This window comes from Tetrao urogallus (assembly GCF_951394365.1).
Source record: "Tetrao urogallus genome assembly, chromosome: Z".
NCBI lineage: Eukaryota > Metazoa > Chordata > Aves > Galliformes > Phasianidae > Tetrao > Tetrao urogallus.
Genome location: NC_136816.1, coordinates 65,161,184 through 65,173,883, shown reverse-complemented (window position 1 = coordinate 65,173,883; position 12,700 = coordinate 65,161,184). Strand labels below are relative to the sequence as shown.

Sequence of the window (12,700 nt, the reverse complement as noted above, 5' to 3'; positions counted from 1 at the left end):
CAGGGCTGCAACAGCTTTGCTGGCATGAAAGTAATCCATGATTGCATCCTTCCTTGGCGGAGCCTGAACTCTGGCATTCCCCTGCCTGGCACCAGCCACCCATCTACAGGGCACTCTGGGGCATGCGTGCCCTGGACCAAAACTCAGGTGCTGGGGGAGAAGTAAATCATTTACCATTAAATACCAAGGTAACTGGCCATACTGACTTGTAAACCTCAATGACACAGAACTAATGCAAACCCCCAAGCAGCTATTAATTATTTTCATTCCAAACACTTTAAAAATAGATGACTTATATTTGTTATTTTCCTTCAGATACTGAATACCTGACAAAACACATTCTGCTGGCTCCTTAATTCTTCTCTGCATGAGGGGACAGCATTCAGGCATGGGGGCTGCTATGCCCCCTCTACAGTTAAAAGATGTGTGACCTTGAAGGATAGGGTCTGTCTTAATGCTACTTGCAGGCAGTGTAAGCTTCCAGCACTTGGCAGTGAGAGTGCCAGTGTAGCAAGAGCTCACAGATGTGTGGCATTACTGATTTCCACCTTTGTAAAATTTCCTGGAAGATTGTCACTTGAATGTCACAGGGTCCCCTTCTATTCTTAGGGATGGATTTTGCAGTATCAGTAGCCCAAATGAGTACAGGAAAGCGTGGCTGAAGAAACTCTATGTGGGATCTGCCTCTGGGGAGGCAGCAGCTCTTTTGCTCCACAGCCCTTGAAACAGGAATACACAATTTGGGTGTTGAAGAATTGCCCCTTTCTTAACATCCCTAAAGAAAACAAAATACTGCAATCTTTGCTCTGTAAATTTTTCTGTAGCTTGAGATGAGCCATGCAGATGTCTCTGCTAGTACACAGCAGGCAGCTTCCCACCCAGGACACTGTTTTTATACCGCATCTTGCTACAAGGAGCATCCCAACATGGGACACAATTTATGCATGGTTTATGTGAATTTGTTGTAGGTTCTGGTTTTGTTTTTTTGTTTTTGTTTTTTGTTTTGTTTTGTTTTTTACACTTCAAAAAGAAGCTTTCAACCCAGTGTTACTTTCACAATTTACTTAGGGAAAGGGGTAGGTAAAATCTACTACCTGCAAAAAAAAGATTAAAAAAATCAGTTAGCAAAGGTCTTTCATTTTCCAAGTGTCATTTTGCACGAGGCAAAAGGCATAGTTCTTTTTTCCTGCATTCATTCAAAAACCAGAGAGACAAACTTGTGGACTACTTAATATCAGTAGCAAAATTCCCATAAATATAAATAAAAATAAGACTTTAATGGGACATACTAACTTTTGGATCACTAGCAATGCAACTAGCATGCAGACACCTTATAAATGAAAACAGTTTAAGGTTAATACCTTGCTAAAAGGCATATTTTTCACACTTTATTAGTGGAAAATAAAATGCATTTCTAGCAGGTTCTTCAAAGAAATAGTGCCTTCCTGTAAATGTCTGTGTGTCTGTTCAGTAAAGTGGAATGTGGATGTCTATGAAACCAAAGTGAAAACATGGGGCTATGGAAAATATACAACATATATATGAGGATCAATTCTAAACTTCTACATTCCCAAAGAGTTCAGATGTTACTATTTTCAGGTATACCTACTTTTATTTTATCGCATTCATAGTTTGAACAGCTTCAAAAATATGCTTAGGCAGACTAGAAAATCTAAACAGAAATCTACTGGAAGAGAATGATAATTTCTTTCTTTTCCTGTCTTTTATGACATCTGTTAACCGCAAATAACATACTATTACACTGTAGCTTTCCCTAAGATTCCAGTTTGGAAGACAGTGATCTTTTATATTATTGAGAAACAATTAACTTCAGCAAAATAAAAAAGAAGTGTCTGTTATGTTCACAAAAATTAGCTGTTCAGAGATCAACCCCATTCCTATGGAAATTGAAAAAAGTCTCATTAATTTCACAGGATGAAAAGCTGGTCTCAAAAATCCTAAATATATTTTACAAATAGAAATCATCTTGTTAATAAGCTGGCATGTGAACCCATTTGTTTCCGGCTGCTGAAAGCAGCTTGTGGTTTGCTTTTATTCTTTTGAACACAATTAGCAAAGCACTCCAGCAGCTGAATAGACCAATTCATTTAAACAAATTATTCCCTGGCAGAGTTTTAAAAAATCAACCCCAAACTCTCTCCCATTCTGGTGTAGTCAGAAGAGACACGAAAGCCTGCCCTGTTGTTAATTTTGCCTGGCTATGTCTGAAAAACACAAGTGGGACATACGCTGCTGAATACAGCAGTTATATTTTTACCATCTCTCTCAGTGACATGACTGAATTGCTTGCTTCTCCCAACACTTATCTTAGCTGGTATACAATCCTAATTAAAAGGCTGACGTAAGGAATACACACAGGGAAGAGTCTGGCACGGATGTTGTGGATGGGATGATAAACTTTATGAGCACAGCTACCTCCCACGTAGCTTTTATAGTTAACTGTTGGAGCTTGAACAGTTCTGATGCTGATCATTTCTCATTTCAGAAAGCTAAAACCAAAAAATAACAGACTTGCCCTTTCTAAAAGGCAGTAGCATCTCGCTGATCTAATTAATCTATGTAGCTCTGACTCTGTGCTCATTCTTTCAGTAAGATTTACATGCAAATTGGGCAGCAGTTCCCTCCTCCTGCAGCCTACTTTCAGCATTGCAAAAAGGTCTGTGGGTAGGATAAACCCCATGCATTCACCCAGCAAACAATACTGTCATGTAGTTAACATGGCAGAAATATTTAATTAGTTGCACTTTCAGCTTTTAAATGAGAAGAAAAAACAAGCCATGGGTGGTCTGTAACCTCAGACAAGCAAATATCCCAGGCTGTAAAATCACCCCAGCTCAGAATACGGGTTAGATTTTTAAAAAGTGTTTATTGAATCCTAGGCCTGAGTCAAGAACAGAAGATGCATTAAGAACTTCCAAACTGCACCATACTGCCAACTCATTATGTGTTCATCATTATTTAATAAAAATGGCTTATGCATATACTTTAACTGAAACACTATTTATTCATAAACATTTTTAACTAGAATATCTGTTGGGAGTTATGTACATACCAATTCAAAGACAGTTTCAAATTCTTCTGTCAAGTAAAAGCACGCAATTCCCATTGCTGCCTAAACTAGGCTACAGGTCTGCAAGCAGAGCTATTCCCATATTTTGCTGTTAAACCAAGGGTCTCAATTGCTCCAGAAAGCCCAGGACATGTTGCTGTTAATATCTTGGCAATAAATCAACATTGGAAGCTGATTAAAATGCTATAAGTGTAATAACATTAAAGCAATTCTATTGTCTCTATGCCTGAACTCTGTATATGAACAGATTTTTGGAAAAAATCCCACTTTGGGTATATTTTTATAGAAAACAGCCTCTAAGTAAGCAGTAAATAAAATGGTCAGGCTTTCTACCAAAAACGTGGTGCTTCTTGAAATCATGCAACAGGATTGTGCAGGCAGGGAACACTATCCTCTACAATTACTGACTATCCAGACAATTATAAGATAACTTCTCAGAACCACTTCATATCCCTTAAATTTCATAGCTGTTTTGTTAAAAAAGTGTTTAAGGAAACTTCTTCCTACACAACAGAGATTCCCTGACAGAAATTGTCTTTTTCATACCTTCCTGCTCACTCAAAAGATGTGGACTCTTTTACTTTTCCCACCATCACAGTGCAACACCCCTGCAAAAACAACAGCAATTTCTGACATGGAAAAGATGCATCCAGAACACATGTCCTGATTATTTTTTTTTCCCCACTTATTTCTGTGTGATTTCACAGCTGGAGATGAGGATGACCAATACTCTTTGACCTAACAGTCCTCTAAGGGCCACATGTGTTCTCTAGTCCAGCAGTTTGACAGCTGGTGTTTTAGGACTTTGCCCCTTCTGTCTCCCTTATCTTTTCTTCTGTCATCTGGTTATTTTCCATTTTTATTATATTGTTTTTTACTAGATAATAATGCCTTTAGGATTATGTTGGCAAGAGGCCAGGACAAAATGGCAGCGCTAACTACTTTTGTTTGAGTTAGAGTCACTATGAGATAATTTAGGCCATAGATCCAGGGCCCACTTTTCCCATAACACTGCAAAAATCCACACAGAGAAGCAGAAACACTAAATGCTTCAAATCCAAATTTCTCTGAATTTGTCCTCTTGGGACACAGCTTGCAGAAACGGATGAGGATTACATTTCAACACCCGCTGATAGGACTTGAGATAGACTGTACCACAGATCATCTTTCCCCACAGGTTTTGTTTCGAGGAGCAGAATCCAGCAGAGAAAATCTGTCTTTGTCACTTCCCAGCCCTCTCAGCTGAATGACCTCTCCCTAGAGAGCTTCCCTTGGAGAAAACAGCGCAGGTCAGCATGCTTTGAAGCTAACACTGCCACTTTCCTCTTATGCTGCCAAAAGAAGTACTGTTAATGAGGTGCCTATCCACTACGCTCATACCCTTCAGAGAGGAAGGAACTGGCTCTCACTTTAGCTTCTTATTTCTCCTTGAAATGTTTTCCCTCTCAACATGGCAGCAAGACAACCATTAGAGAATATGAGCCATCTCTTTCTCACTGTCAAAACTGAAAAAAGGCAAAATCCATCATAAATGGTTTTGCACCAGAAAATTTATAAAAATTCACGTACACATGTGAATGTAACACACTCAGTGTTTTTGTTATGTTCAACCCAAGCCCAGTGCTCTTAAGTTGTATTTCCCCACTTTGTTAGAAAGCTGTGAAAAAGCAGGTGTGGAAGAATTTGTTGTATACACATTAAGCATCCAATATTAGGACATTCTGCTCTGCTTTTCACAGAATGACAGAATTGTAGGGGTTGGAAGGGACCTCCAGAGATCAGAGTCCAACCCCCCTACCAAAGCAGGTTCCCTACACCAGGTTGCACAGGTAGGCATCCAGGCAGGTCTGGAACATCTCCAGAGAAGGAGACTCCACCACCTCCCTGGGCAGCCTGTTCCAGTGCTCCGTCACCTCACTGTAAAGAAGTTCTTGCACACATTTGTGCAAAACTTCCTATGCTGCAGTTTCCGGCCGTTTCCCCTTGTCCTGTCTCCACTCACCACTGAAAGGAGTCTGGCCTCACCATTCTGCTCCCCACACCTTAGATATTTATAGACCTGGATCAGGTCCCCTCTCAGTCTTCTTTTCTCAAGGCTGAACAGACCCAGTTCACTCAGCCTTTCTTCATAGGAGAGAACTTCTTTTCCCCATAGCCAAGATTGGTAACTCCTACATGGGAGTCCAAAATTCCCATAGCCTCCACTAGGAGTTTCCTGCAAGTCAAGGAAACTGCAGTGTGTGTAGATAAATCATGAGTCCTCCCTGTGTTCTCCCTTCCCCTCTGGGAAGTGTTCATAAAGCCAAGTGGCAAAGAAAGAGTGGGCAGACAAGTAGAAATATCAGCAGTGGGAGCCCCATGCTACTGCTTGGCAAAGGCTGATATTCCTGGGCACAGAAGCAGTTGGAACAAGGCAAAAGCTCTGAATCTCAGGTAGGAAGAGAATATATGACGAGGCGGTCCTCTGAGGTAGGCAAAAGGTTGATGCTGAGGCAGTGGGAAGCCAGGCACCCCTGCAGCTGCCTTGAGACTGCCAGGAGCATGACCAACCCTGATTATATAAGCAACCACAGCCTGAGAAAAAAAGACTTCCAGCAGCAAGTACAAAAATGTTGAAGGAGTCTGCCCAACAGCCTGCTTGCAAAATCTCTCCCTGTTGGCACTGGAGGGTACAGGATGCAATTCTGCTTGACCATATCACAGCTCTTATCTGTCCAGTGGCCTTAACTCAGCACCTATGCTGAAGTGGCTCGAGGTTTGCAGTGGGCTTCCGTCTTACAGAACAGCAAAGCTTCCTGATCCAAATCATTTTCCCTAAGACAGCCTGTCATCCATAAGCTGGGCAGACAGCATCCTGAGCTCTCAGTAGTTTGAGCTTTCTTTCATCTGGGAAGATGTCACACTGCTTGCATTAGAAATGCCAGAAATGACTGAGACTCTTCAAGGGTGACTGATCTTTAATATTCAAATTTGCATTTCTCACCAACCACAACCAAGAGCAAATGGCAATTTTTCAAGATACATGTCTTGCTAAGTGACATCTGCAAAAAGGCACGTAGAGGGAAATGGGAGGAACAGCACAAATTAGTTCCATGCATTGTTCAAAACACATTTAGTAGGTTCTTCAGTGAGTAGCACCTTGAACTTGCCAGTTGGGATTTCTCTAGTAATGTGAGGCAAAGAATGCTAACAAAAGATTATTTTCTGACACTGTGAAAGCTTCATTTTTACAATACAAGCCACTGATGTGACTCAACATAACATTTAAATTAGTACTTTTCAATAAAGTAAGTCCACACTTTTGCTCTGAATTAGATGATGATACCACCACAGGGGAGAGAGAGACACAATTCTTAAAGAGCTGAGATAGGTATCTATGTGGAAGCTAGTGAACGGGAGTTTTGTGTTACTTTCTTGAATTTAGAGCAAAAATTCCCTCAAGTCTTCCTTTAGGAATGCTCTGGATGTCTCTCCCTTTCAGCCAAGATGACCGCTTTCAAGCAAATTCAGCCTTTCTGCAGAATATTAATTTCATAGTCTACTTCCCAGCAACATTTGAATTTGTTTGAAAAGCAGCATAACATACTGCTTTAGCTTATGAAGTCAAAATTTTGCCTGACTTCATGGGTTAATTCCTCTCTTTGTAGGCATATATGATAGCAAGAAAAGCTTTGTCTCACACTCTTAACTGCAGGAGATTCAAACTTTTTCCCCAACAGCCATTATTCCTAGTGAGCTGCTTTATATTACAGCCCTTCCTTACTACAAATGAAGACTGATCAAACTCTCTTCAAACATCACCTATTTCTTAACATAAATGTTTAGGATGTGCACAGAAGTGGCCACAGACAGTGGTGCACAGACCTAAACACATCTATTGTAGTTGCTACTTGCTTTATCCTCAGGGAAGAAAGAGGAAAAAAAACACTGTATAGGCAACCAGTTTTTTAGAACTGAACAAGGTTGTTTCTGTTCTGAAGAGGCTCACTGCTACTTTTGCTTTAAGAGAGCTTTAAGTTACTTGAAAGAGATGCTAATACCTGAAGTGTGTTACCAAGTACTTACATAGTCATCCTCGTGCAGACCTTGCTTCTGAACAGAACTTTTCACTTCTAGGGAAAATTTCTCAAACTCAGGCTTTACAGTCCTCAGCAGAGTGATTGTTTGGAGGTATGAGTATGCCTTCTTTGCTTCAAGGTCATGCTTGTCTCCTCTCCTCCAAGAGCCATTTCCTAAGAGAAAAATAGGCACATTTTCAGCTGCAAACTAGGTTCCACTACAGGACCACCTTCCTTTTTCCATCCAAATGTCCCCTTTCCCATACTTTAGGGAGATGATGGAGTACAAGGGAAAACTGAACCTCCTCCAGAAGCTGGAAATCAGGCAGTGAGGAATGGCTGATGGGAAGTAAATGTGCAAATGGAAAGACAGCTTTACTCCCATGCTGTGCTTGCTTATTTTTAAAGGGTGGGCTGAAGTCTAAATATGATGAGAATACATCTCAGAGCAAAGAACAAGCCAGATCTTGATCACAGAAATTTAAGTTACAACAAGTGAGGGTGGATTTGACCACAAAGTTTTTATTTCATGTCACCTCATTGGCAACACTATTTAGTCCTGGGCAGTCAGAATGGCTCCAATAAAGTCAGTAGTATGATCAACACCCTCAACAGGAGGTAGATGCTGTATCTACTTCTCTGACAGCTCTTCTACTGCAGTCAAGAAGAAAACCATGTGGGCAGCAGCTGCCAGTGCATCATTTTTCTTAATGGAAAAAACATACAAACAATCAGGATTCTGTGTCTGTGCTGCATTTTATAGTCAAAGAAGGAAATAATTTAACTCAGAATACCAGTAAATTAATCATAACTTTAAAAGCAAGATAGTTGACTAGCTGCTACATAACAGAAAAATCCTTCTATCTAATGAGCAGTGATGCTAAGAGGTCCTGAAAACCTGATCTAAAGTTTCAGTGAAAAGGTTGCCCTGGGTCAGATTCTGTGCTATCTTTGCATAAAAAAATTAATAAAAGAGAGAACAGTGATAGCCCTGAACAGTGTGCCTTAAATACTTAGAAATGATTCAAAACTAGACAATCTTTTTATTTTTGGAACAACCATGAGAAACTCCTGTCATGGCTAAATGAGCAATGATGAAGACTAATACTAAGCTCCCGAAGGTAATCAGGGAACACACATGACCTTGGGATAAGAGTGGATATGCTCCTCTGCTTAGTTAGCGGACCATGATGCTGTCTGAACCAAAATAAGTAAATGCTTGGGGAACTTTGTGCTTAAAAATAAATAAATAATTTTTTTTTCTTTTTTTTTTTTTAAAGGAAGATGCTAATGGCATAGTGACAACAGAGTACAGGTGTCAAACCCTCAGTAATGTTTGCATGGCACTGCAGCCTGCAAGGAGAGTCTGTGTGAGATCAAATTCATGTACAAGACCTATCAGGCCCCCCTAAAGCAGGTGAATACCCAGTATACCAGATACTGTTGCTGGGATTTTGTTTTATTGAACAAAAACAAACAAAAAACCAACAAGCAATAAAGGCAATGGAAGAATTGCTCTGCTTCCTCAAAGAGTGTGGAGAAAGCAATGAAAGGCTTGCATCTCTCAGGATGAAAACTCTTTCCTCATGGTGATTCTGGATCAAAGGCAGCTTCTGTTACAGAGCACAGGGCAGGGAGATCAAACCCAGCTGTGCCCTGAAAAATACTCTCATTAAATGGAAACTCTTTTGCCTCTCTTTCACCCCAGGAAAGTCTTACTTATCACAGCTCAGCATCAGCAAGGATTGGTCACAAGCAGTAATTCTTTCTTCCCACCAGCTTTTTTTTCCAGCTCTTTCATTCTCTTACAAAGAAACTCAAGAAACTTGACTTGGTTTAGGGTCAAAATTATGTTTATCAGGGCTCCATTTATCAGACTGGGTGGAAACACTGGACAGCAGCTATCATCCTGTAGCACAATTTTGCCCTGAGAGGCAGCACTGCTTCCTTCCTCGCCAGTACCCAGTCCTTCTCACTGCTTTCAAAAAAGAAATACATAGGAGGATGCAAAAAAGGGGTACAAACCTTGCTGGAGCCTTAAAGCTTGAAAAACCTCCATCCCAGTTGGGTACCTGCTTTTCAGAAGTGCAGCACTTAAAGTATGACAGAGACTGTAACATGGAGGGGTTTGCTATGGCTTTGCACTTACTAAGGCAGACTACTAAGAAGAGTGGGTTCATATTAAAAAAGTGATAGTGCTGGTGGAATGTGAATAAATTTCTGTCTTGGACATTATACATATTTATTTTTAAAAATACTGACACTGAAACAAGAAGTTGCACTTGCATAACAGAGTTCCTGAAATAATTTCCATATTTAAATTCCTTCATGGATTGTTTTGTGGGATGTAATCTTGCCACAGTACTTATCTGCAATTATTGCTCTCTTGGCATTAAATGCGTCTGCTCTTATGAAAAATTAAAAATATTCAGAACAGAGGGCAACAACAAACTGCAATACAGTCATCTGAGCTTAAAGGGAAAATGCCAATCGTCTGTCACATCAACTCTTAAATCATGTGCCTCTTAAAATTCCAGCACCCCTTGCCACTGGGAACAAAGAATTCACAGAAAATGTCTCTACATTTCCCTACCACATTTGCTTCCTGCATGCAGTGACCACCTCAAGTCAGTTTCCAACAGTTATTTTGCTCCTCACTGGAAAAATTTGCAAAGAAACAGAAAAAAATGATTAGAAGAATTATTCCGTAGAAGCATCAAGAAATTTCTGATAACTCAAACAGGAGGTAGATATTTGTAATTTATCCCTTGGAAAAGCTACAAGTAGACTGAACTAACTGTAATGCAAAAGGAAGAGGATGCTGAGACCTCCAAGACAAATGGGCACATCTCTGTTGAGCGCTTTTGCAACATTGCCTCCTAGTAAACACCGTCCTAAAACGCAAAACACATTACAAAAACACAGCAGCATATATCCTGCAGCTGCTGCTTTTACGTGAGGAAATCCTGCTCCACAAGGACCTCTATAACACAGCCAGTCACTCTGCTCGCTTCATCCAAGGTAACAAAATCACCAGTTTTAAGGCGAAATTCATCTAGGCCATTTCAGACACTTCAAGATGAGGTGAATCACCATCCAGGGGTGCCTAACTTTCTCCTGTGACTCCAAAAGGAGCCCAGCTCACATGCAGACTTGTACTTGGGACCAGATGAATTACTTTTAATGAAATTTTAATCTCTGAGATGAAATAGAGCAGTAGCATAGCACAAAGAAGCACTAGCAGCAGTGAAGGGGCTATATGATCAGTGGTTTCTAGGCACAAGTGAAATCAAGTCTGCAGAGCTCCCACAGTCTACAGAAAGCTTGAAACATCAGAGTTTTGTGACTTGATACAAGTAAACCTTTACTTTTTCAGACTGGTCCTGATTGAAGCTGCAGTGACAAATGGTTCACTTATGACACAAGGGATGAAGTCATTCTGAAATTCAGTCAGCTAACAGACCACCTTGACTTGAATCACTGGCTTTGATCTTGCTCTGCAAATTTATCTTTTAGTCATAGAAGTAATTTCCTTGTTGGCTGGTAGAACTTGGCACTTCCTTAGCTAGCTTAGAAGGCTTATGTAGTGCTATCTTTGCTTCTTTATGTACCTACAACTCTGAATTTAAGCAGTTACACATGTTCATTATAGAGCTTTTCAATAAGCTTTTCAACTTTTTTTTTTTTAAATAATCTCAGAGGTGATAGATGGATAACAAAGTTTAGTGATAGATGGATAATGAATTTTATGTAAGAGAATTTAACTTGCAATTAACTGATTCATTAAACAAAATACATCGTCTTTTTGTGAATATGGTTTTTTTTCCTCTTTATCAGCTTTTCAAGGATTGAAAGACAACAAGTTTTCCTCCTTTCACAACTCCTCCTGGTTTTCAATTCAAAACGAATCTGTTATTTTAATGGATTAGCTCAGGCAGGCAGGCTGCAGGGGGAAAAATATTTTCTCTGCACCTGCAAAAGAAGCTGCTCTGTTCAAAAGCCACTTTGACACTTCTAGAATCTAGACAAAAACTTCCTTCAGCTTCAGCCATATGACATTTTTAAAAACTGTCAGTAAACACATTGTTCCAGTATTGCCTTCCTTTTAGCTTAGGCAGCTGAGAACAGGTTTAGTCTCTATCATGTACTGACATAACAACAATGTAACTGAACAGGGATGTATTTTGAAAAGAAAACTATTTAATTTTTCAGTTAATTTAACTTGACACATCATGTCATATTTATTTGGAATTAAGTAATTTGCTATTATCTACCCAAACCTAGCACATTTAGACAGTCTGTGCTTTTGCTTGTCAGTGCTTTCTGTTCAACACAACAGTGCTGGATAGTTCTGCACATACAGTTTGTGATCAAAAGTAAACAGGGATGTATGGAACTCCTAGCATAGAAGTGACTACTGGAGACCTTGGATCTGCAGCCACACATTCCCACTGCCAGCCCTCATGCCTCCTCTCAACTGGCCACATGAACCAGGGCACACCGGAGTGCCAGGAGAGCCCCTGCTCTGACATCCACCAGTCACAAGGCTGGGGATGGCACAAGCAGCCCCGTGCTGAAAATGCACACTGCAGTGTGGGGTACCAAACATTTGGCTGCTTAATATATCTTTTTGGTGCTGTCTCCCCTAAAAGTAACCAAATAAATAATACCTGTAGTACTAGAATCACAGAAAGGCTTGGGTTTTGAAAATACCTTAATGACCTTTTATTTCTGAATCCCTCTTGAAGGCAAGGACACCTTTCACTACACTAGACTACCCAAAGCCTCATCCAGCCCAGCCATGTTCACATCTCCAAGGATGGGGCATTTACAGCTTCTCTAGGCAGCCTGTTCCAGGGCCTTCTGACCCTCTGGGTAAATAATTTCTTCCTCACGTCTTATCTAAATCTACTTTATTTTAGTTTAAAACTATTCTTCAGTATCCTGTAATCCATTCAGTTGCAATTTCATAATCTAAGTAGAAGACAGGGAGAAATGGTGGTGCATTCAGTACAGCACGTTTTGAGACTAACAAATCTAAAAATATTATCAGGCTTACAAAAGACTTTGCAAGATACTCAGGCAGGAGAAACATTACCATATGATGAGCTGTTGAAGAGTTCAATATTGAAGAAAGCATAGTCCCCATTGGTCATTCCTTGCCGATGAGCAGCCAACATGATGTTCCTGATTGTGTCACCGCTGGCACACATGATTACAACTGGTGGAAGAAAACAGAAAACACAGATAAGAAAGAGTTCAAGAACTTTATGGAACAGATTCTTTAGCATGAATGCTGCCAGACACAGTGACCTGAGCTGTCCTCCCAGTGTTGCAACAAATGTGACAAATTACCCAACTGCTGACAGAAGACAGGCATCAAATACAGATTGACATTTTATTTGCATCTTCTCTGAAAATAATTAAATAGAGCCCTATATTATCCTCTTTTCTTACTCCTGCAGCATATGACAAGTTCTGCCTTCAAATTTCTTCAATTACATCTATTTGCAGAGTTGATTGCAATCATAAGCCTTGGTTATTATTTTAA

The 12,700-nt window shown here is 40.1% G+C and overlaps 1 protein-coding gene across 1 annotated transcript in view; it reads right to left on the bottom strand.

Annotated features, from left to right (window-relative positions):
• NPR3 (natriuretic peptide receptor 3) overlaps nucleotides 1-12,700 on the bottom strand; it is a gene marked incomplete at both ends in the record, with an annotated part of 40,521 nt that overhangs the window by 21,046 nt on the left and 6,775 nt on the right. Inside the window, 2 exons of the mRNA XM_079548698.1 lie at nucleotides 7,157-7,323; nucleotides 12,248-12,370. Coding sequence (XP_079404824.1) covers nucleotides 7,157-7,323; nucleotides 12,248-12,370 — 290 coding nt within the window. The remainder of the gene's footprint in view (nucleotides 1-7,156; nucleotides 7,324-12,247; nucleotides 12,371-12,700) is intronic.